The sequence below is a fragment of the Prionailurus bengalensis genome, chromosome A3 (genome assembly GCF_016509475.1).
Source record: "Prionailurus bengalensis isolate Pbe53 chromosome A3, Fcat_Pben_1.1_paternal_pri, whole genome shotgun sequence".
Classification (NCBI taxonomy): Eukaryota; Metazoa; Chordata; class Mammalia; order Carnivora; family Felidae; genus Prionailurus; species Prionailurus bengalensis.
This window is the reverse complement of record NC_057354.1, coordinates 67898973-67925253: the sequence shown is the minus strand read 5'-3', so window position 1 is coordinate 67925253 and position 26281 is coordinate 67898973. Positions and strand designations below refer to the sequence as shown.

The following is a 26281-nucleotide window of genomic DNA, read 5'->3' as shown; positions in this document are numbered from 1 at the left end:
CATCAAAAAAATCAAATAATCTGATTTTAAAATGGGCAGAGAACCTGAATACACATTTTTCCAAAGAAGATAAAACAGATGGCCAACAGACACATGAATAAATGTTCAACATCACAAATCATAAGGGAAATGCAAATTAAAACCACAGTGGGATACCACCTTACACATGTGTGAATGGCTACATTCAAAAAGACAAGACATAACAAGTGTTGGCGAGGATGTGGAGAAAAGGGAAACCTTGTCCACTGTTGGTAGGAAGGTAAATTGGTGCAACCACTGTGTAAAACAGTATGGGGCTCCTCAAAGAATTCAAAATAGAAATCCCATCCAACCCAATAATTCAACTTCTAGGTATTTATCCAAAAAAAAAAAAAAACACACACTAATTTGAAAAGATATATGACCCCTTTGTTTATTGAAGCATTATTTACAATAACCAAGCTATAGAACCAACCCAAGCATCCACAGACAGATGAATGGATAAAAAAGATTTGGAAAATACATACACACAGTGAAATACTACTCAACCGTAAAAAAGAATGAGGTTTTGTCATCCATGAATGGATGGACCTAGACATGGACCAAAAAGGTACTACGCTAAGTGAAATGAGTCAGACAGAGAAAAGAAATACTATATGACTTCACTTACGTGTGGACTCTAAAAATCAAAACAAACTGAAGAAACTTCCTCATAAATACAAAGAACAAATTGGTTGTTGCCAGAGGGGAGAAGGGTGGCAAAATAAGCAAAATAGGTAAAGAGGATAAAATGGTACATATTTCCAGTTAAAAAATAAATAGGTCACAGGCATAGAAAAGTACAGCGTAGAGAATAGAGTCAATAATATTGTAATAACTTTGTATGATGATAGATGGTAACTACACTTACCTGGTAAGCATTTTGTAATTTATATAACTGTGAAATCACTATGATTTACACCTGAAACTAATATAATGTTATAGGGTCAACTTTACTTCAATTAAAAATTTTTAAAAAATGTTTAAAAACTTTGTGTGATACTATAATGGTGTATACAGGTCATTATACATTTATCCAAATCCATAGAATGAATGCCAGGAGAGAACTCTTATATAAATTATGGACTCCGATGAGTCAAAAGAGGTTCACCAATTGTAGGGTATGTGCCACCCTTGTAGAGAATATTGGTGAGGGGGGAGGCCATGTGTTGTGTGGCAGGGGGAGTGGGTATATGGGAAATCTATGTACCTTCCACCCAATCTTGCTGTGAACCTAAAACTACTCTAAAAAATACATTTTACTACAATTAAAATTTTTGAAAGCAAAAAAATTAGAAATTAAAAAATAAAATAAGTTGCACACATCAGTACTCATCAGCCTATCTATACACTTCAGCATGGTTATCACTAACCAAGGCTCAATATTTATTTACATTTTAGGTGAGACTTACACATAGTAAAATGGACAAATACCAAGCATACCACTTAGTTTTGAGAAGAGCATACATCCATGTGATCCCAAACCTCTATGAAGACATAGAACACTATCACCTTCAGAAAGTTTCCTCATGCCCCTTCTTTGTTAATCCCTCACTCCCACCACCACCCCAGTGGTAACAATGGTTCTGATTTTTTCCCCATAGATTAGTTTTGCCTGTTCTAGAACTTCATATAAATGGAATCATACAGTATATACTCCTGTGTAAGACTTCTCTGACTCAACACAATGTTTCTGCTATTCATTCAGGCTGTTGTTTGAATTAGTAGTTTTCTTTTCATTGTTGAATAGTCCATTCCATTTCATTGCCAAGTTATATGAATATAACACTGTTTTCCACTCTTCCACTAATGGATATCTGGGTTATTTCCAGTTTTTAGCTCTCCTTTGACATTTTATTATATAAATGTATAGTCATAACTAGACTATGTATTTAATCTACCTTCAACCTTTATGTCATTGTGCAAAGTGATCCAAATAGATAAAAGATTTCATAAAATTTACAAAGTATCTCTTCTCTGTATGTTTTTCACATTTCTGACTTTTCTACTATATAACTAGTTACTTCTCTTTACTCTTTACATTTACAGATGCAATCCTCTCTGGTAAGCTAGTGTTCTAGAATTTGTCTCAGTGATATGAGAGAATACTAATTAGTTGTGTGCTACATACATACACAATAAACTTTTTGATTAATTCATAAATCCCAGAACCAAAAGAACTAAGTAAGCAAAAAAAGAAGAAGGTAAAACAAAAAAATAAAATATATCCTTGTGGAGAAACTACTTAAATTATGTCTTCTTAAATACTCTTTGAGCCAAGGTACTTGGACACATACTCTGAAAATAACTTTTATGGCCTTTTCCACAAATATTTTTATTCTCTACATTATAATTTAAGTTACAGCATAGACCTACAGCTTACTATCTCCCTCATCCTCTTATCTTTTCACTCACTAAGACCTGCCAGCTGTTCCTTTCAATTGTCTTCCACATCAATTCTTTATTTTGCATTCTTGCTGTCACACAGACACTTCAGGCCATTCCCCCTTACCTCAGAAGTGCTATCAAATCTCCTTCATTTTTGTTCATATCCTATCTTTGCCACGTCCATACTCTCATATCCACCACTGATTAATCTTCCTAAAATCCTATTTCATCCTATTACTTACATGCCAAAGTCCTGAGCAGCTCATCAGTATGTATAAATTTAAGTTTTAGCTCCTATCCTAACATTCAAAGAGCTCCAGAACTCATTCTCAAAAACCTGCTCACTTGATCTGCTGCTCTTCTTCTGCAGGCAACACATTGTCCTACTTGCCTTTCCCTTAGCTGTGCCCCATGCTTCTGCATTCTGGCACCCATACCACTAGGACCATCTGGAATACCCTCTTCCTTACCTGCCCTCCTTGGGCACCCTTTAAGACCCAGCCACAGGTTTATCTTTGCTACCAAGCTCTTCTTAATTCACCCTCTCCCTAATCCATGGAATTTAAGACACCTCCTTTACCTGAAATAAAGCAGGGCGTAGACAATAAATAAGTGACCCAAAGTGATGTCTCTCTTTGGACTTCTTTTGCACTTGTCGTCCCTCTCATTCATTTTTTATTCTACACGGCTGGGTGTTACTACCTTTACACATCTATCTCTTATTTCACCTATCTTATAAATTTCTTTAGTGATACACTCACTTGTTTCTCCCACTATTATCTATCCTAGAATCTTACACATATTAGGTGATTAATCATTTTTTTCAGCTGATTCACTTTTACAACTAAAAAGTAAAACAAATCCTTATGAAGAAGCATTTCCCTTATGAGATGGTCTTATAGAAAGCATTTGTATTCTTAATCTGTGTAATCCTTCATACATAAATTATAAAAATATCAAACGCTCCAGAAATTTTTTTCTATCTTGTGGGGGGGTTTTATACCATGCTAGAGATTATCATTGGCAGATTGCCAAGTGACTAAGAAGCATTATTTAATCAAGAATAACTCGTCTAAATTTACAGCATATTTTTAAAAGTTACTTTGTCCTCCATTCCTAACATTTGCTGTAAAGGGCCTGGTTTTAGTTTCCTCAGAAATGTATTAAGTCCAGGGGCACCTAGGTGGCTCAGTCAGTTGGGCAACTGACTTCAGCTCAGGACATGATCTCATGGCTCGTGAGTTTGAGCCCCGCATTGGGCTCTGTGTGGACAGCTCAGAGCCTGGAGCCTGCTTTGGATTCCGTGTCTCCCTCTCTCTCTGCCCCTCCCCCACTCACACTCTGTCTCTCTCTCTCAAAAATAAATATTTTTAAAAATAGTTTTTAAAAATGTATGAAGTCCACATGTAAATTAAGAATCTTTATGTCACAAAGATTTCAATAAATGTGTTCCTAACTGGAAATAATCTCTTCTTCAAAATGTCCAATATTTTATTAATATTGAGTTTCTTCCTAAGAGTTATTACCATAGCCTTCCTATTTATAATTTAGCTTTCTAGTTATAATTCACAAAGTTCCCACATGGCATATTAGAGTATATTTACATGAAAACAGCATAATATTAACCTAATAACAGGAGTCAAAAGAAAATCCCCACTAAATTCCCCAGCTCACTACTCCAATTAAATGTTGCTATTCATTCTAAAGTTATGTATTTTCCTACACAACTAAAATTACTGAAACTGAGTGCTTCGGCCAGAACTGTAACCTCTTTGCCCTGTGGAGTGTGAGCTGTGCAGATGATTATGTGCACAAATTATAACACATTGAGTAAAATAGGTAAAGAAGGTATTCCAGGCAAGGTCAGTTGGTCAGTCCCTAAGAGACTAACTGTACAAATTCAGCAAGATCTTCTTAGCCTGCAGGGAAAGGTGGAAAGTATGTAAGAAAGCACTGTAGGATGTGAGCATGAGAAAAAGTTTGAAATCGGAATTAGGACACATGATACTTTCACAAATTTCATTTAACACAGAAAACTGTAACCTCTATAATAGAGATACTTTCTCCACTTATAAAAGAGTACAGGATGACATTTGCCAAGGTACTGTATTTATAAGAACTTAGAACCTACCTTATGGAATTTTGTTATAATATACAACAAGAAATGCTCAAGCTTGGACATAATGAGTAAAAGTACTAATTACCACATCAAAGCCAAACCTCAGATAAATACCACCTGTAGGATTTATAGAATAATTTTTTCTTTAAAATGTACTAAATAGGATTTGTCTTGCTCTATTTAGCATATGAATTGACAATATTTAACAGGGGTTTTTTTGTTTATTTATTTTTTTAGTTTCATTTATTTTTGATAGACAGAGCACAAGTGGGGGAAGGGCAGAGAGAGAAGGAGACACAGAATCCGAAGCAGGCTCCAGGCTCTGAGCTGTCCACACAGAGCCTGACGCAGGGCTTGAACTCAAACCGTGAGATTGTGACCTGAACCGAAGTCAGATGCTTAACCCACTGAGCCACACAGGTGCCCCATTTTTTGTTTGTTTTTTTAAGAGAGAGAGAGAACATATGCGAGGTCAGGGAGGGGTAGAGAGAAAGGCAGACAGAGGATCAGAAGCAGGCTCTGCACTGACAGTAGAGAGTCCGATGCAGGGTTTGAACTCACAAACCACGAAATCATGACATGAGCCTAAGTCGGATGCTTAACCAACTGAGCCACCCGGGCACCCTGTAATATATTTTTTTTAACTATGAGTCATGACTCATCAGTACGTAGTGAAATCAATTTAGTGGGTCAAGACCATCAATTTTTAATGCAATAGAACAGAATCAAACAGAAAATGTAGGCCATTACATGCTAAAGATAAGAATAATTTTCTGAAACTTTAATTTGTATTATGTGTGTCTATATCCATGCAAACATATACTGGTTAATTTCTTAGTGTAGATCCTGGCTAAAAAAGAAATGAAAATCACTGATTTAGACAACTTCTCAAGAAGTAGGATTTTTTTCCTAGGATTATTTGAGACTAATAAAAGGGCATCAGGTCCAAAATAGAGAATCTCTTAGCAGCCACCACTAAAACTATCATCATTTATATTAGTATGCCAAGATTGTTAGCTTTGTTTTGTTTTGTGTTAAGCTTACTTTTAAATTGATTTTTTGCATTTTAAAGGATCAGGGGCCTGAGGGCATGCAGAGACACAAATGGGGCAAGTGTGACTTTTTTCTCTAATGATAAAAAATAAAGAGGACCACATAAATAAATAAAGAGGATCAATATAATAATAGTAGTTGTAATACAACATTTTTAAAAAATTGCTGAGACAAAGTGAGATTTTAAAATCCACAGTGGAAAAGAGGAAGGAAATTTTAAAAACACCTGTTATTGCATCTCCCAAACACTTAAACCAATACATTAAACCCCAATTCCCAAGTGAATGGACCCTGTCAATAAATTCCACCCTTAATTTACAATAAAGTTTGTCTAGGACAAGTACAGAATGATTGGATGATGCTGGGAGGAAGAAAGCAAGAAGAACACTAGAAAGTATACTCTTCAGTCCTGGATGGGTACATTTCAGGAATAAACACAACAAATGAGTTCCCTCTTTTTGCCTTCCATGTAGAAGAGACAGACATTTCATGGTAGACAACATTCATAAAGAACCCATAGTTCCCAAAGTTCTCAAGAACCAGACAAGGATCTGGGATAGCAGTGGTCATAGGGAAAGGGATAATCACTCTGAGGATGAAGAGGGCATAGCTGGCAAATCTGGTTAGAAGTGCAACACTAGTACTAACTGAATCCTCCTGCAGCTGCCAACTTTAGGCCAAAGACAGCACCCCACAAATGTTGTTCAAGAACCAGAAGAGATGAATGCAGCTTTTGAAAAGATCTACCAGTAGCTGAGTCCCTTGGGTAGGACAGGACAAGTACTGGAATAAATTAAACTCTTCAAGTGGGATTGCCTCTGAAAAAGAAATGAGGAATTCACCCTGTGACCACCCAAACCCAAGTATCTAATCCTTGGGGAGGTTTCAGAGACCATTACCTACTCATTTCACTACCGGTTTTTATATGAGAGTTACGATCCTGGAGAACACCAATTAGGGCCAAAACCAGGATCTTAGAGACCATGTATACTCTACCTGTTAAGAGAAGCAGAATGATGGGGAAATGTTCCTTTGAGGAATTTGAATCTACTAAGGAAAAGAATATTACCGAACAGCTTACTAAGATATCAGTTTGCTTTGTTTTTACTGCTGCAGGAAAATGAGACCTATTGTGCATTGCATTTTCTCTCCCTGATTTTAAGATAGTTATCCAGGTCTTTCTGTGTCAAATGAGATTGCCTGACCAAAACAGAAGGTTCCTGAAGAATGCATCTCTTCTTGACTTTTACTTTGGAAAACCTAAACTGAATGAGGGGATTCCCTGGGAGAGCAAAGGAAGAGAGATAGTGTCTTTCAGGGGGAAAGAGAATGCAAAGCGGTCTTCCACTGTTATGAAAAAGAGGAAAAAAAAAAAAAAAAACAGGGATAGAGAAAAACCCACCATGCCTAAGAAGACAGAAGTCTGAAGTTTCAAGAAGTAGAATGGGAACTAACCACTTCCTCACAACTCTCAGGGAGATAGCAACATATGAAGAATGGCCTAGCCACATGATAAGCCTTGAGAGGCAGATCCTTAACTCCAGGGATCCTGGCCTCAGCAAAGATTTCCATGTTCAAGTATAATATAGGCTCAACAGAGACATCTGCTTCCAAGGGACCATTTGGGCTTATACAATCAATACATCACTAGTGATGAGTGTAGACCAAAGACCTAGAGAAGCTTCTTGACTATCCCTCTACTTACAAGATTCTCCAGGATCTGTTGTAACATGGTTTAGGGAGAAATGGTAGGACACTAGCCCCAATCTAATAACTGATGCTGACTTTACCATGAAGGAGAATTGGAATATGATTTAAATTTTACTTTAACATTAAAGAAATGTGATATTTCTTCATGCTCCATCATGTCTGATTCATCTATGATTCATAATGGCACAGATAATGAAGGCTTTAAAAAAAGGAAAGAAATATAAAATTGTATATTTGTATCTCCATCTGAATTATAATTTTATTAAATTCCATACAGTGAACTAAAAATTTGAGCAGCTCTGAACTGGACTATATTTAAAATAAAAATAAGTTTGACAATACATAATATAGTCCTACTGATGTTTATGATGTATAGAGCTCATAAGTTTTACCACTCTGCATCACCAATGGCTTTTGCAAATACATAGTCTCTACCTCCAAAACACATAACACCATCTTTCAAATAGAATTTCCATTTGTTCTTGCTTCGATGAATCTGGAGGGAGAAAAATAGTCTAAATTAATTAATTTTACAAATTAAAGGATAATTTACAATACTTTGCACATAACATGGGATTGTTCTGTCCCTAAATGGGAGTTCTTTAAAAATAAAACCTCCTCGGTAGGTGATGGGCATTGAAGAGGGCATCTTCTGGGATGAGCACTGGGTGCTGTATGGAAACTAATTTGACAATAAATTTCATATAATAAAAAAAAATAAATAAAACCACCTCAAGATAGTATTGATTCATTCAGCAAATATTTGGATTCCTATGTGTCTGTCAGACATTGTTTTAGGCACCACAGATATATCAGTTTAAAAAACAAAAACATATGTATAGTCATAAAAATTCCTATTTTTTATATATTACTTTGTAAAAACTGGAAAAATTCCTACCTTTGAGTAGTGTACATTTTAGTAAGTATGGGGGAAACAGAAACCTAATAGATACCTAAATTATGAAGAATATTAAAAGACACTAAGTGCTCTGAAAAATAGAGCAGGAAAAGGAAGACCGCAAATACAGAGGTGGGTTACAATTGCAAGTAAGACATTAGGGTGGGCCTGACTTCTGAGCTAACATTTGAGCAAAGACTTAAAGAAGGTAAAGGTTAAAGCCAAGAAGATATTGACTAGAGAGAATTCCAGGCAAAGGGAACAGAAGCACAAAAGCCCTGAGGAGGGAGATACCTGGACTGATCAAGAACAGCAGAAAGTTCAGTATGTCTACAAAGGAATAGAGAGGATGTAGTTAATATTATCAGGAATGAAAAAAAGAGGACTTTCATTTTGAAGGAGAAATTCACAGTAAAGCGCTGAGCAAGACCAGAAGATACAGCTTATAATCTATTAGATTCCACTGGCAGTTCCTTGGATCTAATAAATCAGTCTATTTACGGACAAAATAAAAACTAGAAAATCCTACTACCTCAAGAGGTAAGAAACCATAAAATCATTGTTACCTCTGGGTAAACCACAAGTGACTATTTAAAAACCTTATAAATGTAGGATCTGAAATCAAAGGTAAAAATTAAACCCACTTATTTACTGCAAATAGTCAAATCAAAGAAGAAAAGTCTGTGACCAGTATTCAGCTTTATTTTGTGAAACATAAGAAAATATAAATGCTAAACTCCTATTTGTGTGGGGAAAGAAATCCTATTAATGGAAAATCTCTTCTCTGAATTTGACTCCCAAATTTACACTGGAACATATCTTTAAAAGTCCCTGGGAACACAACAGTGACACAGAATCCTGAACTCAGCACAGGTAATAGTATCTGCCCAGAATCAGGAGAACAGTAGCAGCAGCAACAGCTCATTCTAGTAACTTAATTCTAGAAATAGTGCGTAAATAGTTTATTTATTCTAGAAATGCAAAAATGGTTCAATATTTGGAATTTATTAACATAACACCTGTACTACTAGACCTAAGGAGATAAATCATATAATAAACTCCAATGACGCTGACATTTATTTAGAAATGCAACAATGGTTCAATATTTGGAATTTATTAATATAACACCTATATTACTAGACCTAAGGAGATAAATCATATAATAAACTCCACTGATGCTGACAAAGTATTTGATAAATTAATGCATTTTAGGTTTTTTTATCTCAATAAGAATCAAATATTGCATCCTACACACACACGCGCTCGCGCGCACACACACACGCACACACACCTCCACCTCAGCATAAAACTGTCTTCATGGTTAGTGGAAACCCACTAAAATCCCACAGACAAAGATCATCCGAGTTTTTACTCCAGAGGTCCTACCTAATACAATTAGGTAAGAGGAAAGAAAGTACAACTGACACTAGCCAATGCAAGTAGACAAGAAGAAAGAAGCAGAAATATAAAAATTGGAAAAGATAAAAAAGACTTGCAGATGCAATGATTGCATGTCTGAAAAACCTAAAATAACCAATTAAAAATTACTAAATAAGAATTCACTATTCATACAAAATTAATACACATTAACTCATAGCCTTCATGCATACAAGCACTGGTCAGAAGATACAAAGAAAGAGCCTTTTTACCGTAACAACAAAAGAGATAAAATAGCTAAGAATAAATTTTTAAAATACTGATCTACACCATTCAACACTCTCTCCTCTTTGAAATATTCTCCTCACTTGGTTTCATGAAGAAGTACTAACTTTACCAGATATTACAAATCTTAATGATTAAATCAAGGTAGTATAAGCCAACGGACAAACCAATGAGACAAAATGGAAAATCAAGTAGTAGACCCAAATACAGAGAGAAATTTAGTAGATGATAAAGGAATCATTTTCTTATTCGTGTGGACAAAATAGACTTTTCAGTAATTAGGAAAACTGAATAGCCACCTGGAAAAAAAAAATGTCAGAATCATACATTACATTATACTCCAAGATAAACACCAAATCAAACAACTTATATTTTGAAAAAGAAACCAAAGAAATACTAGAAGAAAACATAAGTGAATCCATTTAAAATTTTAAGAAAGAACTTTGTATTATGACTCAAAATCAGAAGCCATAAAAATTAAGGTTGACAAATATAACATCGGTATCAAAGAAAGAAAAAGCACTGAAAGCAAACATCTGAGGAAAAGCATTTCTGCATATACCAAGAGCCAATCTTCCCCAAAACAATACAGAGCTATTAGAAATCAATAAAAAGACCAATAATCCAATTGTTTTAAAAAAATAGATAAACGTTATGAACAAGAAGTTCACATAAAAGTAAATATGAATGGCCCTTAAAAACATGAGAAGTTAAAAATTTCACCAAGACATCATTTTTACTTTTTATAACAGCAAAGATCCAAATATTTTATTACACTCTATCAGCAAAGCTGTAAGAAAAGCAGCACTCTCAAATATTGTAATGGGAATATATACCGGAAGATAGTCTAGGAGAGCAATTTAGCAATATCTGACCAAATACACTTGCCCTTTGACCCAGTAATACCATTTCTGGGGATTTTTTTTTTAAGATTTTATTTTTAAGTAATCTCCACACCTAATGTGGGACTTGAATTTACAACCCCAAGACTGAGTTGCATGCTTTACTGACTGAGCCTGCCAGGTACCCCACTGGGGATTTTTTTAATAGATATAACTGCACACATAGGAGATGTATTATAGATGTGATCATTCAATAGCAAATGACTGAAAAAGAACTCAAATATTCATCAGTTGGGGATTGGTAAAATAAATTTTAATAATTCTGCAGTAGAATATTATATAATAGCTATAAAAATATTAGCACGAAGATCTCCAAGATATATTGTTGATGTCTTAAAAGACAAGGTGTAGAGTAGAGTGTTCTCTAGGCTATCTTTCAGGTTTGTATTTGAATAAAAATACCCTGTAAATATATTAAGAAACTAGTCTATCTGGTTACTTTTTTTTACGCTCAAAGAAGAGACAAGAAGCTATTGGTAGGCAGCATAAGTAGTGAAGGAGTAAGAACCAGACTTCATGGTATACCTTTTATAGTGTTTTGATTAACATATGTGTATACAGTATCTATTCAGAAAACAAAGCATATATATTTAAAGAGAAACATACTGTGTTACATACATAGCAATTATTGTACCAGCATCTAATAGACAAGGACAGCTATAAACTAAAGTTTGCTAAACTGTTAACATGAAGATACAACATATTCAAATGGTTTTGCAGTGCACTATAGTGTCCTATTTATGGCATAGAACACTCTCATCTATAGTAAAAGGTTTCGTTTCACCATTAATCTTCCCTATATATCATTATTACTTTAACCTTTATACTAATCTTGGTCATTCTCTAAGCCTCTGAAATAACATTACTGTATCCTTTAATTCTCACTCAGCATGGTGACCAATGACCTTCATTTAACCCTTTTTCATAGCACATCTTAATACTTTCAAAGCTTTCCCCAATTGTTAACTTATAAATTTCAAAGGTAAATTCCATATGGTAGTCAAAGCCAGATAATATATACTAAAAACAAAAACAAAAACAGCACTTCCCAAAGTTTAATAAGCATGCAAATCACCTCAGGGTCTTGTTAAAATACACATTCTGATCCAGTACCCTGGGATAAGACTCAAAATCCTGCATTTGGAACTCTCCCAGACAAAGTGATACTATTGGCCTTCAAAACATGCTGACTAGTAAAAGCTCTTAAAAGACTACTGAAAAGTCTTTCAATTTACTTGAGTTTGCTTATATTAAATACTACTTGAACAAGAACTGGGAAGATACTCTTTCATAAAAATCCACTGTTGGCAGTGGTCCCTGCCATCCCACTTTGACCTTACAGATACATTTTCTCTGCTAGCTATCTTCTGACTTCATCAGTCCCTTTTAAGACCAATTCAAGGGCTCCCCAGTGCCATGGTTTAAAACATTTAGTACTGTTTTTAAAATAACTCTCAGTTAGGACTCTCAAACAACTAGATTTGTTAGCACTATACACCTAATATCACTCCTGTGTACCCCAAAAGTGGTTAAGAGGTAAAAGTCAATGTGGGAGAAAACACTTTGAAAATTACAAAGCACTATGTAATTAATTACAAGCTATTTTCCACAATGCAGTATAACAAAGGATACTATATCCATAACAGTCTAGAAAATTCTCTGTGACTCTATGGAATGCATACATAACTTAGTGCCTTAGTGTTTTCTTCATGGAAGGCAATACACTGCTTATAAGAAACAAAAATAAGTTTCAAACTAAGAAATGCTCTCTTTTATATTACCTATTTCTTCATATGCTTATGTTTACCAGCATCTAAATTGCCATTTTCTATCTATATGAAATGTTATAAAGGAGAAAACAATCTTATCTTTAGAGAAAAGGATTTATTTTTATAACAATTCAAAACACCATCCCCTATTTCTCTTGAGTATATTGGAATTGTTACCGAAAAAAAGGCAAAGATGTAAATATGCATTAGTCATCAGGGAAATGTGAATCAAAACCACAATGGGATACCACTTCACACCAACTAGGATGGCTAGAATCAAAGAGTCAGATAACAAGCATTAGTGAGAATGTGGAGGAATCTAAACCCTCATATACTGCTGGTGGGAATGGAAAATGGTAGAGCCACTTTGGAAAACAGTCTGGTAGCCCCTCAAACTATTACCACATAACCCAGAAATTTCCAAGAGAAATAAAAATATATGTTCACACAAAAACTTCTATGTGAATGTTTAAAGCAGCATTCTTCATAATAGCCAAAAATGGCAACAATCCAAATGTCCATCAACAGATGAATGGATAAACATAATGTGGTATATGTATTCAATGGACTAGTATTCAGCAATAAAAAAGAATGAAGAACTGTCACATGCTATGACATGGATGAATCTTGAAACACTGTATGGAGTAAAAGCAGCCAGTCACAAAAGACCACATATTATAGGATTCTTTTCATATGAAACTCCAAAATAGGGAAATCTAAAGAGACAGAAAGTAGATAAGTGATTTCTTAGGCCAGGGGTGGGGATCGGAGGAAACAGGGAAATATAGGGGTGAGAACTAAAGGGAATAGGGCTTCTTTCTGAGGTGATTAAATGTTCTAAAACTGACTATGTTAACAGCTGCACATATTCATGAATATACAAAACCACTAAATTGTACACTTTAAATATGTGAGTTGTACAGTATGTGAATTATATCTCAAAGCTGCTAAAAAAAAAAGATGTAAATATGCATGAATTAAAGACAAAAGCTGGCCATTCTACTACATAATCAGAGTATTTAAGAAGAAAAAGCAGTATTATATTTTAGTTGCTAAAGTTGAATTTCTTCTAAATTAATTTCTATGTTTGAAAACTGACACACCTTCAACTCTCTTTGTTGATCATTTTCCAATGTCCAACTAATCATCAAGTCCCCTTGATTCTTCCATCACCATCTCTGACTCTTCTACGTTCTACACTGCCATCCTTAGCCTGGGCTCTTGTTACTTCATTTCTGCACTATCCCTGTTCTTACCATTTGCCTCTGCTTAATAAGCAAATATGGCCAGTTTTAAACCCAATTATAATTTTTTCAGTAACATTCTCAGAATGCTAATGTCCACCAAATCGTTTCAATTTCTCCTACCAGGATTCTAGGTTTTCCCATCTGCTGTGAACTCTGTCCCCAACCCAGCTTCATTTCCTAATACATCCAAAAGAACACTTTATTCAAAGCAGAGCTGCCTCTTCACTGTCCCTTGTACATTCTACATGCATTCATTTCTTTTATCAAGCTGTTCTACTCAGAATGTCTACTCTCCACACTTATCTATATCTTACAAATCATTTAAGACCTATTTCAGAGTTCCGTATCACCCATGAAGGATTTGTGGAGAACTCCAACTATGAACAATTTCTTACATTTCCTAGCTACTTTTTGGACTTACTGTCTGTGCCACATATCTTAGCATTTGATTTACATGCCACTCATCTTAGCATCTGATTCATATGTCACATATTTTAGCATTTGATTTGCCTGTCACATATTTTAGCTTCTGATTTACCGACCATCTTATTGTACACCATTCTTTTATTACATATAGAAATATCCTGTTTCAATCAGAAACATCTTGTTTCAATAAGATAATTCTCAAGACAAGAACTATCACTTTTTTGCTATCTCTGAGACCACACAGCGCAGTGTTAGACACAAAATATATATAATTAATTAGCTTTTTCAAGATTAAGTGTGAACTGTAACTCATCATCTTATTTTCCATCATTTTACATAGCTTTCTACCATAAATGCAATTAATAAACCCAAAGTCTAAAAGGTGAATATGGTACCTTGTCATACTGGCAGACAATTACATTATCCGTGTCAAACAGGTCTGGCACATCCTGCTCACTAACATCATCTCCAGAATTTAAAGGGTCCTAAAGATGAAAGACGGTTACATTAAGGAATTTTATGATGCTCTGAATTTTTTAAAGACAGAGACACACATAGAAATAAAGGAACTTGGGGAGAGAATAGTATCGTACTGAAAAAGTAAAATAGCCTGAGTCTGAATGCCAGCTTGGTCACGTAATAACTCTAAGACTGACCTTTGTCAATTTACTAAAACTCCTCATATCTCAGTTTTGTCATATGTTAAATGAGGTTGGTAATAAGGCCCATAGATAGGGTGGTGGGAATGTTAAATAACGTAAGATAGGTAAGACTTAAGTATGGTACCTGGCACATCCTTAAGGCCACCATAAATGACAGTACTACTTACATGCTTCCTAATTACCACATTCCACAAAAATTTTACTTCATCTATCAGAATCAAAGCAGACACTGCATGCTTCTAACCTGGCGGCCTTCTGTACCTCTACTCCCATCTTTTAAACTCCCACTATCTCTAGTTAAGACCAACAAATAGAGTGGCCAATTCCCAAATACTTAATACTAGTTTGAATTATAGTTTACAAGTTTAAATATTAGGGTGCAAATAAGTCTCATTTTAAAAGACTAAACACAGAGTTAACCTTAATTGTTATTCCTCTTGATTAAAGTATACTTTAATATACTTTATATTAAAGTGCAAAGTATATTAAAATACAAATGCTATAATTTTAAAAATTTCACCTCAAAAGTGATCCTCACCTCTTCTACAACGTCTATTTGAGGGTCTTCATTATCACTACTATTGGCAGTTGAATCTTCATTTGATATACTGTCAGCTTCTTCTTCAAGTACCTTCAGGTCTCCTGCCTCAACAATCCCCAGAAATTCGTTCTCATCTACATCTCTTGTACTTCCTATTTCATCATTGGAAGATGTATCACCGGTTCCATCTATTTGAATTATCTCATTAATATCATCATCAGTTACCTGATTGCTTAAATCCATCTGAGAACTAGACTCCTAGAAAGAGAATGAAATGTAATAAAGTTTTTCAAGTCAAAAAGTATGTAACACTGAATCACATGAAATATAAAATTAGTTAAACATTTCACAAGTGATCTTAAAATAGATTTCAGTTCTATATTTCCTTCCTTTCCTATATATGTTCTCTAATTTTGAATTCTAGAACAATCCCAGAATGTCTATGCAACATGGGAATAATTTTTTTTAATTTTTTTTAAGTTTATTTATTGATTTTGGGAGAGAAAGTGCAAGCAGGGGAGGGGCAGAGAGAAAGGGAGAATCCCAAGCTCACTAGTTTCAGGTAATAATTGCCAATTTTTATACATACCACCTTAACTTTACACAGTACCTATTAGGTTTTAACGATTTCATTTTATTTTAAACAATAATTTGGAGTAGAAAGGACAAGTAACATCATGCTCACTGTATAAATTAAAAAGCATAAAGGATTGAACTAGCTGAAATAAGCTAAGCACAAAAGGACAAATACGAATCAAAATGGATAGAACTGAAAAGAAAAATGAACAAATCTAATTATAGAGAATTCAACATTCCTCTTTCCATGATCAACAGAAAAGTAGACTTAAATTTAGTAAGGATGTAAAAGACCTGAAAAATACAATCAAACAATTCAACCTAATTGACATAGAATACTCCACCCCAAAATAGCAAAATACACACTTTTAAAGAGCACACAGAATGTTCACCAAGATGGACCATATTCTAGGTTCTAAAAAACAAACCCTGAAAAAACTAAGACACACAAAGTATGTTCTCTAAGCATAAAGGAGTTAAACCAGAAATCAGTAACAGAAAGATCTGGAAAAATCCCCTGATATTTAATAATTACATTTCTAAATACCCATGGATCAAAGAGTAAGGCATGAGAGAAAGCAGCACATAATTTTAACTGAATGCAAACAAAAACATAACATTTCAGAACTTATGAAATGTAGCTAAAGCAATGCCTAGAGGGAAATTTACAGCATTACATGATCATATTAAAAAAGAATTAAGTTTCAATCAATGGCCTAAAATTCTACCCTAAGAAACTAAAAAGAGAAGACTAAATTAAGCTCTTGGCAAAAGAGAAAATAATAAAGATAAAAAGAGAAATAAATGAAATTGAGCACAAAAAAATTAAGTCAGACAAAGTTCATTCTTTAAAAAGATCAATAAAATTGATAACCCTCTAGCCAGACTGACAAAGAATAAAAAGGAGAGAGGGAGAAAAGAAACAAATAATACTAGGGATTAAAGGAGTGTTGCCATATATTCTGAAGACATTAAAAGGATAAGGAAATTGTCTTCAGCCATTTGAGCTTCTATAACAAAATACCACAGACTAGGTAGCTTATAAACAATGGAGATTTTTTTTTCTTCCAGTTCTAGAGGCTAGAAAGCCCAAGATCAAGGCATCAGCAGATTCAGTAACTGGTGAGAGCCCACTTCCTGGTTCACAGGCAGTGCCTACTCACTGTGTCTGCACATGGTAGACAGACTACAGAATTCTGTGGAGTCTCTTTTATATGGCAACTAGTCCCATTCATAAGGGCTCCACTCCTAATTACCATCACCTTTCAGGGACACAAACATTCAGAGTAATATAAGTCAGTTTACAAAAATTAATTGTATATCTATATAGTAGCAATAAATGAATAGAAATTGAAATTTTAAAACAGTACTAATTAAAACAGCAATAAAAAGAAACTCATCATATACAAGAGATCCTCAATAAGGTAACAAACAGATTTCTCAGCAGAAACTTTGAAGGCCAGAAGGCAGTAGGATGATACGTATTTAAAGGGCTAAAAGAAAAGACTGTCAACTGGGAATTCTATATCTGGCCAAACTGTCCTGCAAAAATCAGTGAAAAATTAAAGCATTCTAAGATAAAGGCTGAAGGAGTTTGTTACCATTGGACCTGCCTTACAAGAAATGCTAAAGGGAATCCTTTAAATTGAAATGAAAGGGAACTAGACAGTAACTCAAAGCCATACAAAAATATAAAATTTTCTGGTAAAGATAAATACATAGACAAATATAAAAACCAGTATTATAATTTTATTTATAATTCTACTTCTTATTCCCACATAAGATTTAAAAGATAAAAACCTATTTAAAATTATAAATCTATATTAAGGGGAACACAATACATAAAGATATAATTTGGGATATCAATAACAAAGTGAGAGAGGGCAGAGCTAAAGAGGAACAGAGTTTTTTTTTATGAGATAAAAGTTGAGTTGGTATCAGTTCAAAATAGATTCTAATAACTTTAAGATGCCATAAATAATCCCCATGGTAACCACAAAGAAAATACCTATACAGTACACACAAAAAGATATGAAAAGGGAATCAAAATTTGTCACTCCAAAATCAACTATATACAAAGGAAGACAGTAAGAAAGAAAATGTGGGGCAAAAAAGCTAAAAGACACACAGAAAACAAGTAGCAAAATGGCAAAAGCCCTTCACTATCAGTAATTACTTTAAAGGTAAATGGACCAAACACCCCAATCAAAAGACACAAATTGGCAGAATAGATACTTACTATGTTGTCTATGAGACTCACTTTAGATCTAAGGATGCACATAGGTTGAAAGTAGAAGAATGGAAAAAGATACTCTATGTAAATATTAACCAAAAGAGAATTGGGATAGTTATGCTATTATCAGACAAAATAGACTTTAAGTGAAACACAATTAGAAAAAAAAAAAAAAAAAAGAAAAAACAGCATACAATCAAAAAAATAATCAATTCACCAAGATGTAACAATTATATACATATCTGCACCAAATATCATAGCTCCTAAATGTATCTAACAAGCACTGACAGAATACAAGGGAAAAATAGATAGCTCTAAGATAATAGTAGGAGACTTCAATACCCCACTTTCAAAAATGAATAGAACCACCGGACAGAATACCAATAAGGAAATAAAGAACTTGAATATTATGGACATATAATATAGACATAAGTATAGTTGGACCTAACAGACATATACACAACATGCCACCCAACAATAGCAGGATACACATTTTTCTCAACTGCACACAGAACATTCTCTAAGAAAGACCATATGTTAGGCCACAAAACAAATCTCAAAATTTAAAAAGACTGAAATCATGCAAAGTATCTTTTCTGATCACAATGGAAAGAAGGAAAACCGGAAAATACACAAGATGTGGAAATTAAACAACAGACTCAAAAAGTCAATGGTTCAAAAACAGGAAATAAACAAATAACCAATCTTGACCATACAGTTGTGGGTTCATTTCTGGGTTTTCTATTGTTTCATTCATCTGTGTGTCTGTTTTTGTAACAGTACCATACTGTCTTAATCACTACAGTTTTATAATATAGCTTGAAGTCTAGAATTGTAATGCTTCCATCTTTGCTTTTATTTTTCAAGATTGCCTTGGCTATTCAGGGTCTTTTGTGGTTTCATACAAAGTTTAAGATTGTTCTGGCTCTGTGAAAAATGCTGGTGATATTTTGATAGGGATAGCTTTAAATGTCTAGATTGCTTTGGGTAGTATAGACATTTTAACAGTATTTGTTCTTCCAATCCATGAGCATGGAATATTTTTCCATTTCTTTGTGTCATCTTCAGTTTCTTGCGTAAGTGTTTTACAGTTTTCAGAGTACAGATCTTTTACCTTTTTGGTTAAGTTTATTCCTAGGTATCCAATGGTTTTTGGTGCAATTGTAAATGAGATCAATTCCTTCATTTCTATCTGCTGCTTCATTATTGGTTTATAGAAATGCAACAGATTTCTGTATGTTGACTTTGTATCCACAACTTTACTGAATTCGTATATCAGTTCTCAATTTTTTGGTGGAAACTTTTGCATTTTCTATACATGTTATCTGCAAATAGTTAAAGTTTTACTTCTTCCTTGTGAATTTTGATTCCTTTTATTTCTTTTTTTTGGCTGCTTGCTAAGGCTAGGACTTCCAGAACTATGCTAAATAACCATGGTGAGAGTAGACATCCTAGTCTTGTTTCTGACCAAGCTCTCAATTTTTCCCCCAATAAGGATATTAGCTGTGGGTTATTTCACATATGGCCTTTGTTATGGTGAGGTATGTTCCCTCTATCCCTACTTAGTTGACAGTTTTTATCATGAATGGATGTTGTACTTTGTCAAATGCTTGTTCTGCACCTATTGAGAGAACCACAGGTTTCATATTCTTTCTTTTATTAATGTGGTGGTCAACTAATCTTCAACAAAGCAGGAAAGAATATACAATGGAAAAAAGTCTCTTAAACAAATAGTGTTGGGAAAACTGGACAGCAACATGCAAAAGAATGAAACTGAAACACTTTCTGACATTACACACAAAAATAAATTCAAAATGGGTTAAATACCTAAGTGTGAGACAGGAAACCATCAAAATCCTAGAAGATATGCCATTTGCAACTACATGGATGGAACTGCAGGGTATTATGCTAAGTGATATTAGTCAGAAAAGACAAATATCATATGACTTCACTCATGAGGACTTCAAGAGACAAAACAGATGAACATAAGGGAAGGGAAACAAAAATAATATAAAAACAGGGAGGGGGGAAACATAAGAGACTCATAAATATGAAGAACAAACTGAGGGTTACAGGAGGGGTTGTAGGACGAGGGATAGGCTAAATGGGTAAGGGGCACTAAGGAATCTACTGCTGAAATCGTTGTTGCACTATATGCTAACTAATTTGGATGTAAATTTAAAAATAAATAAATAAATAAATAAATAAAAATGTTTTTAAAAATCTAGAAGAGAACACATTGGCCAAAGCAAGTTCTTACTAGGTATGTCTCCTGAGGCAAGGGAAACAAAAGCGAAAATAAATTATTGGGACTTCATCAAAAGAAAATTATTCCGCACAGTGAAGGAAACAATCAACAAAACTAAAAGGCAACCTTTGGAACAGGAAAGGATATCTGCAAATGACACATCTGAAAAAGGGTTAATAGCTAAAATCTATAAAGAACTTATAAAACTCAACACCTAAAAAATAATCCAGTTAAAAAATGGGCAGAAGATACAGATATTTTTCCAAAGAAGACATCCAGATGGCTACCAGACACATGAAAAAATGCTCAACATCACTCATCATGAGGGAAATACAAATCAAAACTACAATGATGTATCACTCCACACCAGTCAGAATGGCTAAAATTAACAACACAGGAAACAAAAGGTATTGGCAAAGATACAGAGAAAGGGGAACCCACTGTAGGTGGGATTGCAAACTGGTGCAGCCACTCTGGAAAACAATATAGAGATTCCTCAGAAAATTAAAAATGGACCTACCCTACAATCCAGCAATAGCATTACTAAGTATTTGCCTAAAGGATACAAAAATGCTAATTTGCAGGTATACAAGCACCCTCGCATATATAGCAGCATTGTCAACAGCCAAATTATGGTAAAAGCCCACATGTCCATCCACTGATGAAGAAAGATGTGATATATATACATACAATGGATTATTACTCAGCCATAAAAAAGAATGAAATCTTGCCGTTTGCAACCATGTGGTTGGAGCTACAGAGTATTATGCTAAGTGAAGTAAGTCAGTCAAAGAAAGACAAATACCATATGACTTCACTCATATGTGGAATTTAAGAAGCAAAACTTTATGAACATAGTGAGGGTGCGGGGAAGAGAGGCAAACCAGAAAACACTCTTAACTACAGAGAACACACCGAGCATTGCTGGAGAAGAGGTGGGTGAGGGGATGGGTTAAATGATGAAGGGTATTAAGGAGTGCACTTGTAGTGATGAGCACTGGGTGTTGTATGTAAGTGATAAATTACTTAAGTTCTACACATAAAACTAATATTATACTATATGTTAACTTGAATTTAAATAAAAACTTGAAAAATACAAAACAAAAAATCAGTCTTTTAAGATATAAAATATCTTAAGACAAATAAAAATGAAAATGCAACATAGCAAAATTTATGGGATGCAGCAAAAGCAGTGCTAAGAGCAAAATTTATAGCTATGATTGTTCACACTAAAAAAGAAGAAAAGTCTCAAATTAACAACCTAAATCTCCACTGGAAGGAACTAGAAAAAGAAGAACAAAGCCCAAAACTACTTTAAGGAAGGAAAAAATAATAATTAAGGCAAAGATAAATAAAGAACAGAAAAACAATAGAGAAAATAAACAAAACTAAGAGTTGGTTCTTTAAAAACAATCAACAAAATTGATAAGCTTTTTATTACACTGATGAAGAAAAAAATAAACCCAAATAACTATAATCAGAAATGAACAAACTTTACTACTGATTTTACCAAAATAAAAACAATTATGAGATAATACTATAAAAATATTCATGGGAGACTATTATGAACTGTATACCAACAAATTGGATAACCAAGATGAAACAAATTCCCACAAACACACAATTTACCAAGAATGAATCATGAATAGAAAATCTGAATAGATCTGTAAGAAGATAGAATTAGTAATCAAAAATCTCTCAACAAAGAAATTCCCAGAATGAGATGGCCCCACTGGAGAATTCTACCAAACATTTAAAGAAGAATTAACACCAATCCTCAAAAATCCTAAACAAAATACTAACACAAACAGAATTCAACAGCACATTAAAAATATCATACACCATGACCAAGTGGGATTTACTCCTGTAATGCAGTGATGATTCAACATATGAAAAATCAATCAATGTAATAGAATATATTCACATAATGGGGATGGGGGAGGGGGGCACACAATCACCTCAATTGATGCAGAAAAAGCATTTGACAAAATTCAACACCACTTTATGATTTAAAAAAACCACCAGGAATAGAAGGAAATTGCCTTAACATAATAAAGGCCATCTATGAGAAATCCTCAGCTAACAGCATACTCCATGGTGAAAAACTAAAAGCTTTTCCTTTAAGATCAGGATCAAAGCAAGGATGCCCATGCTTGCCACTTCCATTCAACAATGTACTGTAAGTCCTAGCTAGGGCAATGAGGCAAGAAAAATAAATAAATAACAGGCATCCAAACTGGAAAGGAAAAAGTAATATTATCTGTTTGCAGATAATCTCATTTATGTACTACTTCATTTATGTACAAAACCCTAAAGATTCCACACACATAAATATAATAGAACTAATGAATGCATTCAGCAAAGTCACAAAAGACAAAAATCAACACACAAAAATCAGCTGCATTTGTATACGCTAACAATTAAAAACCTGAAAAAGAAATGCAGAAAACAATTCCATTTACAATACCATCAAATAGAATAAAATACTTAGGAGTAAACATAACCAAGGAGTCAAAAGACTTGGTCACTGAAAACTACAAACATTCCCGGAAGAAATTAAAGAAGCCAGAAATAAATGGGAAGATATTCTGTGTTCATGTATTTAAAAGAGTTAATATTGCTAATACCACCCAAAGCCATCTATTCATTGCAAACCCTAACAAAATCCAGATAACATCTTTTGTAGAAATAGAATATCCATATTAAAATTCCTATGGAATCTCAAGAGACCCTGAAAGAGAAGATGTAAGTTGGAGGTCTAACACATCCTGATTTTAAAACTTACTCCAAAACTATAGTAGTCAAAATAGGGTGGTGTTGGCATAAAGAAAAACAACATACTAATGGAATAGCATAAAGAGCCCAGAAACAAATTCTCACATATATGGTCAAATAATTTTTGACAACAGTGACAAGCCCATTCAAGAGGAAAAGGCATCTTTTCAACAAATGGTGCTGGGAACACATGCAAAGAAATGGAAGTTGGACCCTTACCTTACACTACATACAAAAATTAACTCAAAATGGATTAAAGACTTAAACATAAGAACTAAAACTATCAAACTCTTCAAAAAAATCATAGAGGAAAATCTTCATGACATTGGACCTGGGAATGATATTCCTTAGATATGATACCAAAAGCACAGGCAAAAAAGGGGTGAGGCAGGGGGAAATACATAAAATAGACTTCAACAATATTTACCTTTGTGCATCAAAGAACATTATCAACAGAGTAAAAAGGCAACCCACAAAATGGAAGAAAATGTTGGCAAACCACATATATAAAGAGTTAATATACAGAATATATAAATAAACCCTACAACAACAACAAACAACTTGACTTAAAAATGCACATAGGACTTGGATAGAACTTTCTCCAAAGAAAATATACGAATGGCCAAAAAGCACATTAAAAGATGTCCAATATTACTAATAATTAGAGGAATGCAAATCAAAACCACAATAAGATATCACCTCACACCCATTAGGATGGCAATAATCAAAGGAAAAAAAAATGCTGGTGAAAAAATAGCGCTGGTGAGGATGTGGAGAAATGAACCCATTGTGCACTGCTGGTAGGAATGTAAAATGATACAGCTGCTATGGAAAATAGTATGGCAGTTCCTTAAATTTTTGTTAATAGAATTGCCATATGGATCCATCAATTCCACACTTGGCTATATGCCCCAAATAATTGAAAGCAGAGACTCGAAATATTTGTACACCCAAGTTTACATTAACATTAGTCAAAACTGCCAAAGGGTATAAGCAACCCAAGTGTCTATGGATAGATGAATGGATAAACAAAAAATATATATAGATAGATAGATAACAGAGTATTAAACCATAAAAAGGAAGGAAATTCTGACACGATTCAACATGGATAAACACTGAAGACATTATACTAAGTGACAAGGGAAACAAAAGGACAAATACTGTCTGATTCTACTCTTATGAGGTATCCAAAGTAGTCAAATTCAGAGATTGAAAATAGAATGGTGGCTGCCAGGGATGGGGTGAGAAAAGAATGGGGAGTTATTATTCAATAGGCATAGAGTTTCAATTTGGGAAAGCAAATATGTTCTGAAGATGGATGGTGATGATAGTTGCACAGCAATGTGAATGCACTTACTGCCACTCAAGTACACAGGTAAAAATGGTTAAAATGGTAAATTTTTACGAGGAAAAAAAAATCAATGGTGATAATGAACTGTCAAGTAGGTAATAAAACAATGAGATACACAGGGCACCTGGGTGGCTCAGTCAGTTAAGCATCTGACTCTTGATTTCAGCTCAGGTCATGATCTCATGGTTTGTGACATCGAGCGCTGCTGACAGCATGGAGCCTACTTGGGAGTATCTCTCTCTCTCTCTCTCTCTCTCTCTCTCTCTCCCCCTCCCCTGTGCACTTGCACACATGCTCTCTCTCAAAATCAATTACATAAACTTCAAAATAAATAAAATAAAATACAAAACAGAGTGGTACAGAGTGCTGGTAGCAGGAAAACTGGCACAACCTCTGGCAATATACGTAAAAAACCATGGAATTTTCAGTTTGTCAATAATACTACCTTTAAAAACATTTTTAAAAGCAATGCAAATAAAGCATAAAATATGAATAAAGTTGTCCTTGATAGTGTCTTTTAGTACTATTTATAATTGCACTTAAAACCATAAAATACTTAAATAAAAAATAATACATATGATACACGCATGTTGAGAATTACACTAATGACAAAAGTCAAGACCTAAATAAATAGAAAATGTGTCGTATCTATGAACTGGAAGACTCGTTGTGGTGATGTCAATTCCTCCCTTGATCCAACACAAATCACAACACAAATCAAAGTCCTAGCAGTTTTTTTAATTGACAAGCTCATTCACACATTTATATGTAAAAGAATTAGAATAACCAGACAACTTTGAAAAAGAACAAAGAGACTTGTACTCTCTGACATCCAGACACACTATAAAGCTATGATAGTTAAGACAGTGTGGTATGAGTGAAAAAGACACATGAATTCATGAAACCAAGTCCAGAAATAAATAACACATATGGTTACTGCTTCTCATTAAAGGTGAAATGCTTTAGACACTCAGTGAGCTTCAGACAGTGATGCTAAAACAACATTCATATGCGAAAGACAGAAGAACCTAACCTTGTACTATATACAAAAATTAACCCAACATGGATCACAGTCCTAAATGTAAAACCTATAAAATTTTTTAAACATGTGAGATCCTTGCAATCTTTGGTTAGTTAAGATACATAAGCAGAAATTAAAAGGAAAAAATAAGCATACTTCATCAAAATCACAAACTTTTCCTTTCCAGAAAACAGGATAGAATAGCAAAGATGTGAAATAACTACAAATCCTATAAATTGCTAGGAGAAATGCAAAATTCTACCATACATTGCTAGTGAAAATATAATGGCTTTGAAAACGAGTGTGGCAGTTTCTTACAAGCATATATGTATCATATTACCTAGAAATCCCATTCCTAGGTATTTACACAAAAGAAAAGAAAATCTACATCCACACCAAAAAAAAAAAAAAAAAAAACCCGCACATGAATGTTTTTACAAGCTTTATTCACAAAAGCCCAAAACTGGAAAGAATCCACATGTCCAAATGGTGAAGGACTAAACAAACTGTGGTACAACTGATATACAAACAACATGGATGAATCACAAATGTATTATACTGAAGTTATATGTTGTAGGATTCCATTTGCTTGACATTCTGGAAAACACAAGCCTATACCAAAAAAAAGCAGATCAGTGAGTGGCTGAGAGGGACTGGAGGTAGGGAAGATACGGACTATGAA

The 26281-nt window shown here is 34.1% G+C and overlaps 1 protein-coding gene across 1 annotated transcript in view; it reads right to left on the bottom strand.

Annotated features, from left to right (window-relative positions):
- Positions 1-7517: 7517 nt before the first annotated feature.
- The window catches only part of GTF2A1L (general transcription factor IIA subunit 1 like), a 42360-nt gene continuing 23596 nt past the window's right edge, over positions 7518-26281 (bottom strand). The window contains exons 7-9 of the mRNA XM_043603340.1: positions 15393-15653; positions 14588-14677; positions 7518-7784 (exon numbers count right to left, since the gene is read on the bottom strand). Of these exons, the coding sequence (XP_043459275.1) occupies positions 7677-7784; positions 14588-14677; positions 15393-15653 (459 nt within the window). The 3' untranslated portion in view covers positions 7518-7676. The remainder of the gene's footprint in view (positions 7785-14587; positions 14678-15392; positions 15654-26281) is intronic.